The sequence below is a fragment of the Oncorhynchus keta genome, chromosome 17 (genome assembly GCF_023373465.1).
Source record: "Oncorhynchus keta strain PuntledgeMale-10-30-2019 chromosome 17, Oket_V2, whole genome shotgun sequence".
In the NCBI taxonomy this organism is placed as follows: Eukaryota; Metazoa; Chordata; class Actinopteri; order Salmoniformes; family Salmonidae; genus Oncorhynchus; species Oncorhynchus keta.
This window is the reverse complement of record NC_068437.1, coordinates 14,570,763-14,587,139: the sequence shown is the minus strand read 5'-3', so window position 1 is coordinate 14,587,139 and position 16,377 is coordinate 14,570,763. Positions and strand designations below refer to the sequence as shown.

Below are 16,377 nucleotides of genomic sequence, written 5' to 3'. Positions count from 1 at the left end.
AACGGATGCCAAAAACTTTCACAAGCTTTTTAAACATTTTTTATTGTTTTATTTGGCAGAGAGAGCGAGACAGAGAGAGAAAGAGATCCAAAACCATAGTGTCAAATAGTTGAACAGCTACAGTATAAAAAAAATAACAGCATTTCGGATCAAAGATCCTCTCCCTGCAGGGATTCCTAACAACGTCATATAAATCCATCTCTGTACCACAATACAACAAAAGACAGCTGTGTTTAACCCTGAAACTTTTTCATCCTGCCGTCCATGCCAGCCTGTTCATCAACGTTCTTGCGCCAGTCACCAACTGCATCTGCCGCCTGCATGACAGAAAGTTTGTGATAGATGATATGTTAAAGACATTTTGAGGATATACTATCAACTGATCCTTTCATGTAAAAAAAGGTTTGTGTCATTTAGCAGACACTCTTATCCAGAGTGACTTACAGTAATAAGTGCATAGATTTATACGGATCCCCTGTGGGAATCAAACCAACAACCCTGGTGTTGCAAGTACCATGCTCTACCAACTGAGCCACATTGGACAATCAAAGCTCAGTACAGATTCGGTACACAATGCTTTCTGCTTTGCAGGTTTCCACACAAATACCCACCTCCTCTTTGACCTCCTTCTTCACTTCTTTCAAGTTCGCTCTGAAATCCATGGAAGCCTTGTGCTTGGTGCCCAGCAGAGCCTGGAGCATAGCATCAGCAGACATACGCACTTTCTTCAGGGCTGGCTTCTTCATGCCCTGGATCTCAATCACTTTCATCTTCAAGTCCTCAATCTGGGAAGTGAGAAAGTCAAGAGAAAGATTAGATTTGCAATATATGTTTCAATATGAGGAAAGATACAAGATACAATGCAATCTACCTCTTTGTCAGCCTTCATCACTTTTGCTTCTGCATCATATCTCTCCTCATCAATCGTGTCAATGGTATGGGCCATCTTTTTGAGCATTTCCTGTTGGTACACAAACACATCAGTCATAGAATTTGTAACACAAACTATCTTCTCCTGAAGGAATCAGTCTCTCCAGGCAACAGTTATTTAGAGTGAAGGAATTGGAGTCTGTGTACTTTGTATGCAAATACACATTGCTTATTACAAGAACCACCAATGGTACACTGCAGGCCTAGAACATTGGACTAGATGTGCAAAGCTTGTGTAAATGAATGAATGATTAGTATCGTACCATCAGCGCCGCTTGATCTCCAGACAAATCCAGGCTAGGGATCTCAGCCATGAAATTGTTTTTCACCTGCTCAGCCTCCTTTTTCTCCACTTCAATCAGCTCAAATGCTATCTGGAGGACCAAGCTCTGGAGAACAAAGAAACACAGTATGGCCAAACCCAGTCTATAACATAGTATTGGCGAACAAAACATAACTTAAAGTGGAAATCTTTGATTGCTACATACATGTTTGGACTTTTAAATCAATAATATACTGTATACCCATTGGGCCTATTACAATGCATTAGGCCACTAGATTATCTCCAGTTTGTCTCTTGTTAAACCATCAATATGCACTGACTTAACCCGAGCAGCTAATTTCAACTGCAACAACATTGGCAACTGATTTATTACTCCGTAACTCAGATGTTAGGATAATTTTTTATCACAGATTCTCCATTATATTGACCAGATAGGGTCTAGTGGCTGCTCTAACAATGAAAATAAATGTCTTCATGGAAGGGAGTTGGGAGGAGGCACGATCAGGTGGGTACATTCTAGCCAATGAGTGGTAGAAACATGTGTGAACAACAGGCACATTGGATTCCACTAATTATCACAGCCACAAAGTCGAAATTGGCTATATTGTAAAGATTCATGAAAGCAAACATTTGCTTTTTGGTCTTAATTTAAGGTTAGGCACAAGGTTAGCAGTGTGGTCAAAGTTAGGTTGAAAATGACCTTTTATGAAGATACATTTTAGAAATGGGCAGGGTTTAGGACTCTGTGGCTGTGGTAACTATTGGTGACCAAGCACAACTGATATAAAGTGTTTTTTTCTATCTCAAAGTTGCTGAGATGTCACTTGTCCTACATATATCAAAACACTCCTAACAGTCTTATCATTGTGAAACTTCTATTCGATCAAATAAGCCACACATAGAAAATAAGCCATTACAGTTTTGTTAACCAAATTCAACACTTTCTCAACTAATCACTTGGTGAGCGAAAAAAAATCATGATAGAACACCACCTGCTAGAGAAGACAAGTTATCCCTCTCGCTTCGCCTCTTCTTCTGGGCTTTTAGTCCTTATTGCAACCAACATTTTTCAAGAAGATGTTGCCCTCTGGTGAGTATTATCATCGGAACAATTTGATCCGGCAATTTTACCTAAGCCGGTTTATCTATATAGCAATTCTGTATTACTGAACTAAAGTATTTCGTTTTTTAATTTACCATGGCAAATCTATGGCAATATATCATACCCCACACATTGTATGAATGGAAAAATCGTGTGTGAATTTTTTTGTTTGTTTCTGATGTATGTATGTAATTCATTAATTATTTTACTTGTCAGAATCTAATATGGACATTTCTTATCAAAAGTGGGAAATTAAATATTCCCGAACTGTAGGCTACACATTTGACATTTGAAACTAAATTGTGTTGTATTTTGAATTAAATTCAAAATAATATTATTTAAAGTTGCCAAATTACTGTATATTCCATTTTTTTTAGAAGGTGGTTATGCTGGTATAAGAGTAGCCTAACATTTCCTAAGTTTTATGGCTAGCTAAGATTATTTCTTTATTTGTAGAACAAGTGAATAACACTCAATAGGTGAACCTTTATATTTTCTTACAGGCCAAGAAGACCAGTAGGCCTCCTGTGGTATAAATGCCTCATGAACTTAGCTCAACTGTCATGCCCCATCAGAAGCCAAAGTATATGCTTGTTTACTCCATTGTTTGAAAATAATGTTACCTGCAAACAAACATTGAATAGCCCCCCAAAATAGTCTAATGTTGATATCATGAATGGTCCTTGAACCCATCGCTCTGTCTATGCATTTGAGAGTGGTTACATATCTCCAGGCCCAAACCACATTGTTTTATTTATGGAAAAACCACACGTTTTAGTAATTTAGTAGATGCTCTTACCTAGAGCGACTTACAGTAAGTGCATAAATTGTTGTACTTTTCTTTTTTTGTACCAGTCCCCCGTGGGATTCAAACCCACAACCCTGGAGTTGCAAGCGCCATGCTCTACCAACTAAGTAAGCCATGCGGGACCATCCCTTAGCTTTTTACCAAAACAGTGGTGAGGTGTTCACTGTCTTATTGTTTGAAGTGCAGATTTCCCCTTTAAAGTATTAAAGAGGGGCCTCCCAAGTGGGGAAGTGGTCTAAGGCACTGCATCACGGTGCTAGCTGTGCCACTAGAGATCCTGTTTCGAAACCAGGCTCTGTTGCATCCGCAGTGACCGGGAGACCCATGGGGTGGGGCACAATTGGCCCAGCATCATCCGGGATAGGGGAGGGCTTGGCCGGCAGGGATGCTCTTGTCCCATCGCACACTAGCGACTCCTGTGGAGGGCCGGACACATTGCACGCTGACATGGTCGCCATGTGTACGGTGTTTCCAACGACACATTGGTACGGCTGGCTTCCCGGGTTAAGCGGGCATTGTGTCAAGAAGCAGTGCGGCTTGGCTGGGTTGTGTTTCGGAGGTGAAAAGTTTTTAAACCAGTCGTGTGAAAGCCAAACTAATCTACTCAAGTGCTGGGTATTGGTGTGCCTGTGATGATTCTTTCAGACAATTACCTTCAGATGATGCCTGCGACTCGACGTCATCTTTTTTCTATGAAGAAAGGTGGATTTGACATGTTGTTAGGGATATAAGTGGCATTTGCATTACTGAGAGAATTTATGGCTGGATCAGACATGTTTTGTGTCAGGCTGAAAGTCTGGAATGCAACTTTTAGTGAATAAAAAAATAATGTGCCAAGACTTACTCTGACATCTTGGCTGTTGTTGTGCTTCACACCCTGAATAGAAGACAGAAGAAAGAAGACTTGTTTTAATATTTATGATAAAAACCTTTCTATAATATCATTAGGGTGCAGTAAGTTCAAAAGCGAGAGACAAGTCTGGTCTAAAGATCACGCTGTGATATTTAGCTTAAGATTAATAGGGTTTCACACGCTAACAACCATCAACCATTAAAAAAGTCAGAGATGACACCTGACTCTATAGGTCCAGTTTTAGCTCACTCATAATCACTCCAGACTCTAGCTCTGAAAAGGGATAATGTTTCCCCTAAGAACCTAGTTTGGCCAAGTGTTCCCCAACAGACTTTAACTGCTGCTGCTTTCAAAGACACACGTCTCGATTTATGAACCTGCCGCGGTGGCATGTATCAGAAAAGCCTTCCTAATCACATAAATCAACAGCATCTTCTTCATTCTGCAGACAGATGTGTTGGTGTTGAATGAAGATAGTTACACTTAATCAACTAATATATTGGTTTGCTATTTTCCCTCCCCACGATTACAGCAAGTCTCAGTTAAAAGTTCATTCAAACATTTTCAAAACTCAAAAAAGGTTTTGATGTGGAGATGAGCCCTCATCCAATTCCATCGGTTGTCTGGATCCAGCTACATGACTGAGCTCTAAGTTAATTAGAAAGATAGGCAATGTCTAAAGGGATTTAACTAATTAATTAGACCATGTTTGTGAACTGAGAACATCTGACACTTTACTTTCCCATTCATTCATAATCTAATCTAATCAAATCAATTATTTACATTTCCAATCATCGAATGAAGTCAAGTATACAATTTAGCAAGCCAAGACTGATGAGAGATCGCTCATGAAACACAACTATTTTACCTTTCTCTTCTTGTTTCACATTACACATACATAGCAATTAACATGACACGGCATGCTGTCTATTATTCAGTTTCACAAAGCTGTTACCCCATCCAACTCCTCAAATAAACACATACCAACTTTCTGGATTTAGGTTAAATGTATTTTCCAGCTTTGAATGCAAGAGTATCACCACTAACCAGAAACCTAGCCAAAGTTTCACAATCTTCTATCGACCTCTATACATCTGAATACAAAACACAGAGGCCATGGCTCACATCATTCTGTCAAGACAACTGAACTGTTCTATCAGTATCACGTCTGGCTGTCAGAGGGAAAACCAGACGTGTAAACACCTGTATTGCCAGGTGAATACGTCTGTTCCATATGTTCAATTTGTAATGATCCATAAGGTGATGTACAGTCATACAGCAATGTGCAACGAGTGTGTTTGACAGCTAAGATTGACATCTGTCGGGAGGCTTTTTAGTCTCTTTCTATTTATTTGTGCTTTTAATCCCAGTGATGCTACACACACAAGGAGTGTGATAGGAAGACAGGAAAAGAGAGATTCTCACCTATGAAAGGAAGAGGAAGAGGGCTGGACACACCTGGAGGAAGAAGGGAAGACTAGCACAGTGGCAAGCAACAGGCAGTGAAACATGAAACACGGTATATATGGTGTTGGATGATACATCAGCAGAAGCACTGGGTCCTCTTTATGGAAGTGGTTTCCGTGTCAGACCAATGGAACATCGAGCTCCTGAAATACACTCTGCCCAACCCTGTTCACCTCATATTATTTCCTTCAAGATGTCTTCCAAGAAAATACATGTATGTTGCTCTGGCTAGTGAGTATAGAATTACAGTACAGTATGGGAGCGATTGGGAAAGTAATTATAGATATGAGTGGTTATTCTATGTCTGTGATATTCACGGGCAACATGGATAGCAAATGTAAGTATTGGACAAAAATTGACTTTCAGTTCCTTTTGGATGCCTAAATGTGTAATCAATACTGTATAGAAATGTTATTTCAAAAAATCTCTACGAATTGAAGTTGGAATCTAATTAAACAAGTGAATCATACTATCAATTCCAGAAAACTACTTTACAATCTTAATAGATTTTCAAAAGTTGCACATTAATTGATTGTCTTAAAGACAAAACACAATCTAATAAGTTGAGTGCTTAAGCAGGCCCACATATAACAAATGTAGATAAACAAAATAATGAATAACACATAACTGAAATGCTACTCTACTTATTATTCTGCTTGGTTACACATTACACTTGGTTACAAGTGCATTTTGCCTTTGTTTGTTCAAAACTCATTAACTTTCCTCCCTTTATCCATTGCCATACCTTCAATTTGAAAGTTTATGGGGAGGATGTTTGATGAATGTTTGTCAAAGATGACATGCTTGTTTGTTGGTCAAAGAGGAATCAGTCCGAGAAAGAGGAGAGAGTGGGGTAGAGGGACTGAAAGAAAGAGGAAGGGTCATAAGAAAGAGATAGAATGTTTTACTATACTGACATCTTGTGGTATATAATTCAGATTTGTTTATATAGTATTTGGATATCCTTGACCCAAGTTGATCTAGGCTTCTCCAGAATAGGGTTGCAAAATGCTGGTAACTTTCCCAAACTCTCTAGGTGTTCCAGAAATCCTGATTGGAAGATTCCCAAAATTAGAAGGGAAGCAAGTCAACATTTTTGCAACCACACTTCAGAACATCTTACATCCAAAAGCATTGAGGGACCAAATCTGAAAGGGTTAACAAAATTGAACACAATACAGGACCACGAAATGTCTATCATTTCACCATGTTGCTGACATTTATTTAATTACTGCAGTTTGGCAGTTGAATATATTTCCGATAAGCCTATACATTTGGAAAATATGTTACAATTCAATGACAGTTTACAGTTAGTATAAGTGCTTATCAGATGCTATACTCTAACTCTCTAACAGTGCCTCAAAATAATGACAAAGATAAATGAATCACTCAGTAGCCTCCGTGGTTTTGAACACCAAAACTAATTCAATCATTTATGTGGACTCAAACTTCTTCTTCCTGCCATCCATGCCAGCCTGTTCATCAACGTTCTTACGCCAGTCACCAACTTCCTCCTGCATGACACAAAGTTTATGATGTGACTTTTTGAGTGTTTGAGGATAAAATATGAAACACATGTAACTGATCTTTTCATCAAAGCTCTGAAAACGTAGGACAAATGTTACCAACTCCTACAGTGCTGTGATTCTCTGCTCTGTAAGATTCCACACAAATACCCACCTCCTCTTTGACCTCCTTCTTCACTTCTTTCAAGTTGGCTCTGAAATCCATGGAAGCCTTGTGCTTGGTGCCCAGCAGAGCTGCAAGCATAGCATCAGCAGACATACGCACTTTCTTCAGGGCTGGCTTCTTAATGCCCTGAACCTCAATAACTTTCATCTTCAAGTCCTCAATCTGGGAAGTGAGAAAGTCAGGAGAAAGATTAGATTTCCATAGGTATATGTTTTCAGGATGAGGACAATATGGAATGCAATGTACTGTACCTCTTTTTCGGTCTTCTTCACTTTTGCTTCTGCGTCATATCTTTCCTCATCAACCTTGTCGATGGTCTGGGACAACTTTTTGACCATTTCCTGTTGGCACACAAACACATTACAGATGATTTGTAAAAGGCTCCAGAGCACCAGTGTGGCACCAGCAACTAAAGTCTGTGGAATTAACAACTTTCTGCAGGCAACAGCTATATAGAGAGAGAGAGCTGATAAAGGCTTTGCCTTACACTGAGTGTACAAAACATTAGGAACCTTCCTAATATTGAGTTGCACCACCTTTTTTTGCATTCAGAACAGCTGCAATTCGTTGGGGCACGGACTCCACATAAGGTGTAGAAAGCGTTCCAGATGGATGATGGTACATGTTGACTCCAATGCTTCCCACAGTTGTGTCAAGTGGGCGCCGGAGGGGATGGCTGCCATATTACGGGCTCCAAACCAACTGTGCTATTTTGTTTGTTTGTTTCTTATTGTTTGTTACTAATTTTGTAAATAATTTTGCTGCTACCATCTCTTATGACCGAAAAGAGCTTCTGGACAGAAGAACAGAGATTAGTCACCTCGAACTGGATGAAGATTTTGTCTTTAATGAGACCGACGCGGAGGATATACTGCTTTGTCAAAACAAGCCCCAAATCCCCCAAATCCCCGTCATCAAAAGGGTGAGGAGGACAGGATGCCTTGTAAGAATTTGCAGACAAGTAGGTACACCACCACTACCCTCTGTGTTATTGGCCAACGTGCAATCATTGGAAAACAAATGGGACAATCTACGATTAAGATTGATGAGCTAAAACTGTAATAGCTTATGTTTCACCAAGACTTGGCTGAACGACGACACGGATAATATAGAGCTGGCTGACTTCTCTGTGTTTCGGCAGGACAGTGCAGCTACGTCTGGTGAGACGAGGGACAGGGGTGTGTATCTATTTGTCAAAAACTGCTGGTGATGGCTAATGTTAAAGAAGTCCCACGGTATTGCTTGCCTGAGGTAGAATACCTCATGATAAGCTGTTGAACATACTATCTACCAAGAGATTTCTCATTTATATTATTTTTAGCTGTCTATTTACCACCTCAAACCGATGCCGGCACTAAGACTGCACTCAACGAGCTGTATAAGGCCACAAGGACACTCATCCAGAAGCAGCACACCTAGTGCCGGGGACTTTAATGCTGGCAAAATTAAATCTGTTTTACCTTATTTACCACATGTCACATGTGCAACCAGAGGAAAAACTCTAGGCCACCTTTACTCCACACACAGAGATGCATACAAAGCTTCCCTCGCCCTTCATTTTGGCAAATTGACCATAAATATATCCTCCTGATTCCTGCTTACAAGCAAAAACCAGTGACTCGCTCAATACGGATGTGGTCAGATGATGCGGATGCTACAATACTTTTTTTGTTAGCACAGACTGGAATATGTCCAATGGCATTGAGGAGTATACCTCAATAAGTGCATCGACGACAATAAGTGCATCGACGACATCATCCCCACAGTGACCGTATGTACATTTCCCAACCAGAAGCCATGGATTACAGGCAACATCAACACCAAGCTAACAGGCTGGAGCTGCCACTTTCAAGGAGTGGGACACTAATCCTGACATTTAAAAGAAATCCCGCTATGCTCTCAGACGAACCGTCAAACAGGCAAAGCATCAATACAGGACTATGCTGGAATCCTACTACACCAGCTCTGACACTCGTCGGATGTGGCAGGGCTTGAAAACTATTACGGACTACAAAGGGAAACCTAGCAGCGAACTGCCAAGTGACGCGAGCCTACCAGATGAGCTAAAAACCCTTTAAGCTCGCTTCGAGGCAAGCAACACTGAGGCATGCATGATAGTACCAGCTGTTCCGCTCTCCGTAGCCGATGTGAGCATGACCTTTAAACAGGTCAACATTCACAAACCCGTGGGGCCAGATGGATTACCAGGACATGTACTCAACCAGGACGCTGCCCTTTCCCACCTGGACAAAAGAAACACGTACATGAGAATGCTGGTCATTGACTACAGCACTGTGTTCAACACCATAGTGCCCACAAAGCTCTTCACTAAGCTAAGGACCATGGGACTAAACAACTCCCTCAGCAACTGGATTCTGGACTTACTGCCCCCAGGTGGTAAGGGTAGGCAACAACAAATCTGCCAAGCTGATCCTCAACACTGGGGCCCCTCAGGGGTGCGTGCTTAGTCTCCTCCTGTACTCCCTGTTCACTCACGACTGCATGGCCAAGTACAACTCCAAGGAGGTCTGAGATCTGGCAGTGTGGTGCCAGGATAACATCCTCTGTTTCAATGTGAGCAAGACAAAGGAGCTGATCATTAAGTTTGGTGATGACACCACAGTGGTAGGCGAGGAGGTCAGAGATCTGGCAGTGTGGTGCCAGGACAACAACCTCTGTCTCAATGTGAGCAAGACAATGGAGCTGATCGTGGACTATAGGAAAAGGACGGCCAAACAGACCCCCACTAACATCAACAGGACTGAAGTGGAGCAGGTCGAGAGTTTCAAGTTCATTGGTGTCCACATCACCAGAAAACTATCATCGGCCAAAGACACCAAGACAGTTGTGAAGAGGAAATGACAATACCTTTTCCCCCTCAGGAGACTGAAAAGATTTGGCCTCAAAACGTTCTACAGCTGCACCATCAAGAGCATCCTGGCCAGTTGCATCACCACCTGGTATGGTAACTGCTCGGCATCTAACCGTAAGGTGCTACAGAGGGTAGTGTATACATCCCAGTACATCACTGGGGCCAAGCTTCCTGCCATCCAGGACCTATATACTCGGCAGTGTCAGAGGAAGGCTTAAAAAATTGTCAATGACTTCAGTCACCCAAGTCATAGACTGTTCTCTCTTCTATCGCACGACAAGCGTTAACGGAGCACCAAGTCTTCACCCAAAAGGCTCCTTAACAGCTTCTACCCCCAAGCCGTAAGACTGCTGAACAACTACTCAAATGGCCACCCAGACTATTTACACTGACCCCCCAACTGCTGGTACTCGCTGTTTATTATCTATGCATAGTCACTTTACAAATGACCTCAACTAACCTGTACCCCGCACTTTGACTCGGTGCTGGTACCCCCTGTATGAAGCCTTGTTATTGTTATGTACATTTATTGTGTTACTTATTTGTACTTTTTTTTGTTGCTTTAGTTTATTTAGTAAATAGTTTATTAACTCTATTTCTTGAACTGCATTGTTGGTTAAGGGCTTATAAGCATTTCACGGTAAAGGTTGTTTTATTCGGCGCATCTAACACGTAACATTTGATATGATTTGTTTTGATGTCCTTTGTGTGGAGGACCCTTCTTGATACACACGGGAAACTTTTGACCATGAAAAACCCAGCAGTGTTGCAGTTCTTAAAACACTCAAACCAGTGCGGCTGGCACCTACTACCGTACCCCGTTCAAAGGCACTTAAATATTTTGTCTTGCCCATTCACCCTCTGAAAAGGCACACATACACAACCCATGTCTCAATTGTCTCAAGGCTTAAAAAATCCTTCTTTAACCTGTCTCCTCCCTGTCTACACTGATTGAAGTGGATTTAACAAGTGACATCAATAAGGGATCATCGCTTTCACCTGAACTCATCTGTTCAGTCATGGAAAGAGCAGATGTTCCTAATGTTTTTTTTTTACACACAGTGTACATTGTGATATATTGAATAGATTAGAGTAGCTTTGTGGAACTTGTAAAGGAATGAATGACTAGTATCATACCATCAGCGCCGCTTGATCTCCAGACAAATCCAGGGCGGGGATCTTAGCCATGAAATTGGCTTTCTCCTCCTTAATCTCCTTTTTCTCCTCTTCAATCAAATTGGCTGCAATCTGGAGCATCAAGCTCTGGATGACAAAGACATTTAGTGAGGCCAAACCCAGTCTAGTACTTTGTTTGGTGTACATTTATGACACACTAGCTTGTTTTGGATGCTTAAAGATTGTGGAGGACAAAGAGATACATCTGTACACTGTCATACCTAGAGCCAAATACTGCTTTTAAGCAAACCCATCAACAAAATGCAATTTTGGCACCAAACTCGCCGAGCACACCATAAGAATACTTACAGTGCCTTCAGGAAGTATTTATACCCCTTGACTTATTCCAAGTTTTTTTGTGTTACAGCCTGAATTCAACATTTCCCTGATATATCTATACACAATACCCCACAATGACAAATTAAAAACATGTTTTTAGAAATGTTTTCAAATGGATTGAATATTAAATACAGAAATAGCTCATTTACATAAGTATTCACACCCCCGAGTCAGTACTTTGCAGAAGCACATTTGGCAGCTATTACAGCTGTCAGTCTTTCTGGGTACATCTCTAAGAGCTTTCCACATCTGGATTGTGCAACATTTACATATTATTATTCTCAAAATTCTTCAAGCTCTGTCAAATTGGTTATTGATCATTGCCAGACAACCATTTCCAGGTCTTGCCATAGATTTTCAAGTAGATTTAAGTCACAACTGGCCACAGGAACATTCACTGTCTTCTTCGTAACCAACACCAGTTTAGATTTGGCCTTGTGTTTTAGGTTATTGTTCTGCTGAAAGGGGAATTCATCTCCCAGTGTCTAGTGGAAAGCAGACTCAACCAGTTTCTCCTCTAGAAATTTGCCTGTGCTTAGCTCCATTCCGTTTATTTTTTTTTATCATGAACAACACCCCAGTATTTAACGATGAAAACCTCTCTGATCTTTGTGGTTGAATCTGTGTTTGAAATTCACTTGTCGACTGAGGGGCCTTACAGATAATTGTATGTCTGGGGTACAGCGATGAGGTAGTCATTCAAAAATAACGTTAAACACTATTATTGCACACAAAGTCCATGCAACTTACTGGCGACTTGTTAAGCAAATCTTTACTCATGCATGACCTTATATAAGCTTTTCATAACAAAGGGGTTGAATACTTAATGACTCAAAACATTTCAGCTTTTCATGTTTAATTAATTTGCAAAAATGTCAAAAAAACATAATTCCTCTCTGACATTATGGGGTATTGTGTGTAGGCCAGTGACAAAAACTATGAATTTAATCCATTTTAAACTATTTCAGACTAACATAATGTGGAAAAAGTCAAGTGGTGTGAATTCTTTGAAGGCACTGTAGAAAGTTGTCGCAATGAAATGTGTTGGTTTACCTTCAGATGATGCTTACGGCTCGAGGTCATTCTTTTCCTGTGAAGAAAGGGGAGTTTGACATATAGTATTGGTATATACATGACTAGTTAATATGCTGAGGGGACATAACTGGTCAATACGCTGACCAAGGGTTGTATCAATGATATTCTATGGCATGCTGCATAGAATAGAAAGGTCATAAATGTCTCATTTACTTTTACTTTTCTCACATTATTGTTGAAAAAAGAAAGAGGCAAACCCAACAGTTTCTAGGGAGTTTAGGAGCAATGTGGTATCATTAGTGGAATTGTAACGATTGTCGTCGGGAGAAGGAGAAGAGGACCAAAGTGCCGCGTGGTACATATTCATTTTAATTTGAATAAAGATGAATACTGTACAAAAACAACAAACCGACAAATTAACAGTTATGTAAGGTGCAACAAAAACACTAAACAGAAAATGACTACCCACAAATCATAGTGGGAAAACAGGCTGCCTAAGTATGGTTCTCAATCAGAGACAACGATAAACAGCTGCCTCTGATTGGGAACCATACCAGGCCAAACACAGAAATACAAAAACATAGAAAAACACATAGAATGCAAAACATAGAATGCCCATCCCAACTCACGCCCTGACCAAACTAAAACAGAGACATAAAAAAGGAACTAAGGTCAGGACGAGACAGGAATTACGTATTGCTATGCAATAATTCTTTTTTGCCCTAAGTAAATATTAAGTTTCACATATTATACATGTGTAAATTTACATAGTAGCAATTGGTCAATTTGAGGGTTAGGGCTTGCTGTTTGTTTTCTGTCTGCCTGTCTGCCTGTTTGTTGTGGTATAACAACTCCATTACTTTCTAACACCAAACGGTAGCAAACAACAAAGTCATGGCTACTTACTCAGACATGATGGCGGAATGTGTGCTTCAGACCCTGTCACAAAAAGACACAATAGGCAAGAGAAATGTTTTTAGCAATAGTGTGCACTGCAGGGTGCTATCTGCCTAAAGTTAGCAAAGGCTATTTTATCCAGCTCAAGATTGATTAATGAACACTGGCTGCTAATGGAACAATCTGGACTCTTCAAGGAAGGGAGGGGAAACTTGATCCTTTTTACCGATAAGACCTTTTGGAGCAATTATGATCAGGCTACATTTGGACAGCTGGAGACTGGAGTCACCCATGACATTCATGGGCTGTCATTTTATTGATGTCATTAATAGACAAAACCTCAGCAGGCGTCATGGTCCTGCTCTACCCTGAGAACATCTTGAGTATCACTCATATTAATGCAACTTGCGTCCTCAGCGAACCCTATCGGTATCTCTTTGAAAAGTCCTTTCAATCAAATACAGTGTGGTCATCAGAAGGCCTCAGATGTGGTAAGACACTGTTATTTAACCACACTGCAGCATTGAATATCGATGTTAAGAATAGGATCTACTTTTGTTTGTCTTCATTAATTAAGAACTTCTCTGTTTTCCCTCGCTTTTAATCAATGACACATCCAGTTCAAATAGGCTCAGATGCAGTCATATCAATTGATGAAATACATGGTACTATTATACTTCGGCAAACAGAGAAATTGTGAATAAAAACTCTTTGCAAACACATCCTTTTCCAATCTGTCAAATAGGATCATACACGGCGAGCAAAAGTTGCTTTTAGCTGTTCCCTTCTAACGCAAGATAGACATGTCATAACTGTAGAGCTTCCATACTTCACGAGAATTATACTTTAATATAATAATAATATATTCCTTTTAGCAGGTGCTTTCATCCAAAACAACTTACAGTCATGAATGCATACACTTTTGGTATAGGTGTCCCAACGGCAATCAACCCCACGACCCTTGGCGTTGTGACCTACCAAATGTTTTTAGCCCACACCCAGTTCTTAGCTGTCACCCAAGAGGAACTGGCCACGAACCAATGACCCCAAAGCCCCGTTCAGTAAACACTGTCTGCTGTAACCTAGTTATCGCACACTAGTTATAATCTAAGTTATAGATCTCCGTCACAAATCCCATGTTGTTACCCATAACAGTTATTCACATTGAATATTGGAGCAACATAAATCACTCAAAGAGAGAAGTGTTAAATACCACCAAAAGCAAACAGAAACTCAACTCTTTGGTATGTGTATAGCTAAGTCAACGTCTTCAACCGCCTTCCACGCAAAAGTAAAGCCTGTGAAAATAGAGCCTTCCCCCCCATGGGCCACATCTTTCTGTCTAGACAGGCTAATTTGTCTCTCATATTATCAACTGGCTGTCAGGAGGAAATTATGATATATTTACCTCAATGTATTCACCTGTACTGACAGGTAAAACGTAGTGATCTTGTGACAGACGTCACTTAGTGTGATCATTTCCAGATGCTATCTGTAAATGTAGCCATGAAATCACCTTATCATCATAATTAACAGGTAAACCTACGACCCACTGTGTGACTTTGTGTTTCATTATTTATCAATAAGACACATCCAGACGTCCGTGTAATAAAGATCAGAGAGGAGGAAAAGAGATGTTCTCACCTATGAGAAGAGGAGGACAGGACACACTCTGGTGAAGAAGGGGAGACACTGGCAAGTCACAGGCCAAGAACAAATGAAACAGGGTTTATATGTAGACTAGTGATGAATCAGCAGAAATCCAGTACCTTCTTATGGTGGTGGACACTACTTAGGCCAATGGAACTGCGAGCTCCTGAAATACCACCAACCCTTTCCTCCAACTCATATCATAAATTTCCCTTCATGCAAAATGTCTCCCAAAACCTGAGCTGCCACTTGGCTTCCGTTCCTACAGTGTTGGAAGGGATAGACAAAGCCATCCCAGTTAAGCACTGACAACGTGGATAGGTAACCCCGGTTAAGGAAGGGACAACATTGATATATTCTTGGAACTATTTTGGTTGAAGGATGATAAAATCAGAAAGCAATTGTTGAAGGGGCAATCTGCAGTTCAAACGATCACAAAGTGGACACCCTGCCACTGTTTTGCAGGGCTCGAGTTCCTCATTGCAGTGCACTAACTTAATATTCACTACAATGCCTGCAAATTAAATATCTACAAATAATGACAAATTCCTAAGAAAAAAGTGGGCAAGCAAACAGCCGTCTGTTGCTCAAAAGTGAGATGGGATCGGAGGTGTGGAGAAAGAGCGAGAGATTGAGAGAGAGAGAGAGAGAAGGGAGGGAGAGAGAGAGAGAGGAGAGGGAGGGAGGGAGGGAGGGAGGGAGGGAGGGAGGGAGGGAGGGAGGGAGGGAGGGAGGGAGGGAGGGAGGGAGGGAGGGAGGGAGGGAGGAGGGAGGGAGGGAGGGAGGGAGGGAGGGAGGGGGAGGCAAGGAGAACAGGTGCTCAATGACATCTTGTGGATTTTGTTTTATTTATTAATTAATTAATTAGTTCATTAATTAAATGATTAAATGTTTAATAAAATATAAATTATATTTTTTAAATATGAATTAACATCTAAAATGTTGAACTAAATCATGCCAATCGTGATTGAGTTAAAGAACATTGATGCAGCTGTCTGGTATCAAATTCGCTTGACACATGAGATCAACTGCTGGTTTTTTATTGTGGGTTTTCGGTTGCAAGCAAGTTTGTTTTAACACTTAGGTGCATGTAATCTGCTGTTAATAGCAGTTTAATTGATAGATAATTACTTTATTACTAAAGTAAATTTGATGACATCATAATGATGACAAAGTTGTTTCCTACTAATGTTTTGCCTGCTTTTTAGCAATGTCATCGTATTTCCATGCCACTATGCTTTAAAACAATCAATGGCCCCTATTATGAATGACT

At 40.6% G+C, this 16,377-nt stretch overlaps 2 protein-coding genes across 2 annotated transcripts; both read right to left on the bottom strand.

Moving 5' to 3' along the window:
- Positions 1–23: 23 nt before the first annotated feature.
- On the bottom strand, positions 24–5,905 carry LOC118396480 (troponin I, fast skeletal muscle-like). The gene is made up of 7 exons (XM_035790721.2): positions 5,402–5,905; positions 3,968–4,000; positions 3,777–3,813; positions 1,194–1,319; positions 872–961; positions 612–785; positions 24–317 (listed from the first exon to the last, which is right to left on the bottom strand). The coding sequence occupies exons 2-7, from the start codon at positions 3,973–3,975 to the stop codon at positions 234–236; spliced, it is 519 nt and encodes a 172-aa protein (XP_035646614.1). The 5' UTR covers positions 3,976–4,000; positions 5,402–5,905; the 3' UTR covers positions 24–233.
- Positions 5,906–6,634: 729 nt separating this feature from the next.
- Positions 6,635–15,196, bottom strand: LOC118396482 (troponin I, fast skeletal muscle-like). The gene is made up of 7 exons (XM_035790724.2): positions 15,099–15,196; positions 13,464–13,496; positions 12,576–12,612; positions 11,145–11,270; positions 7,387–7,476; positions 7,124–7,297; positions 6,635–6,957 (listed from the first exon to the last, which is right to left on the bottom strand). Exons 2-7 carry the CDS (start codon positions 13,469–13,471, stop codon positions 6,877–6,879), a joined length of 516 nt encoding a protein of 171 aa, XP_035646617.1. The 5' UTR covers positions 13,472–13,496; positions 15,099–15,196; the 3' UTR covers positions 6,635–6,876.
- Between the last annotated feature and the right edge of the window lie 1,181 nt (positions 15,197–16,377).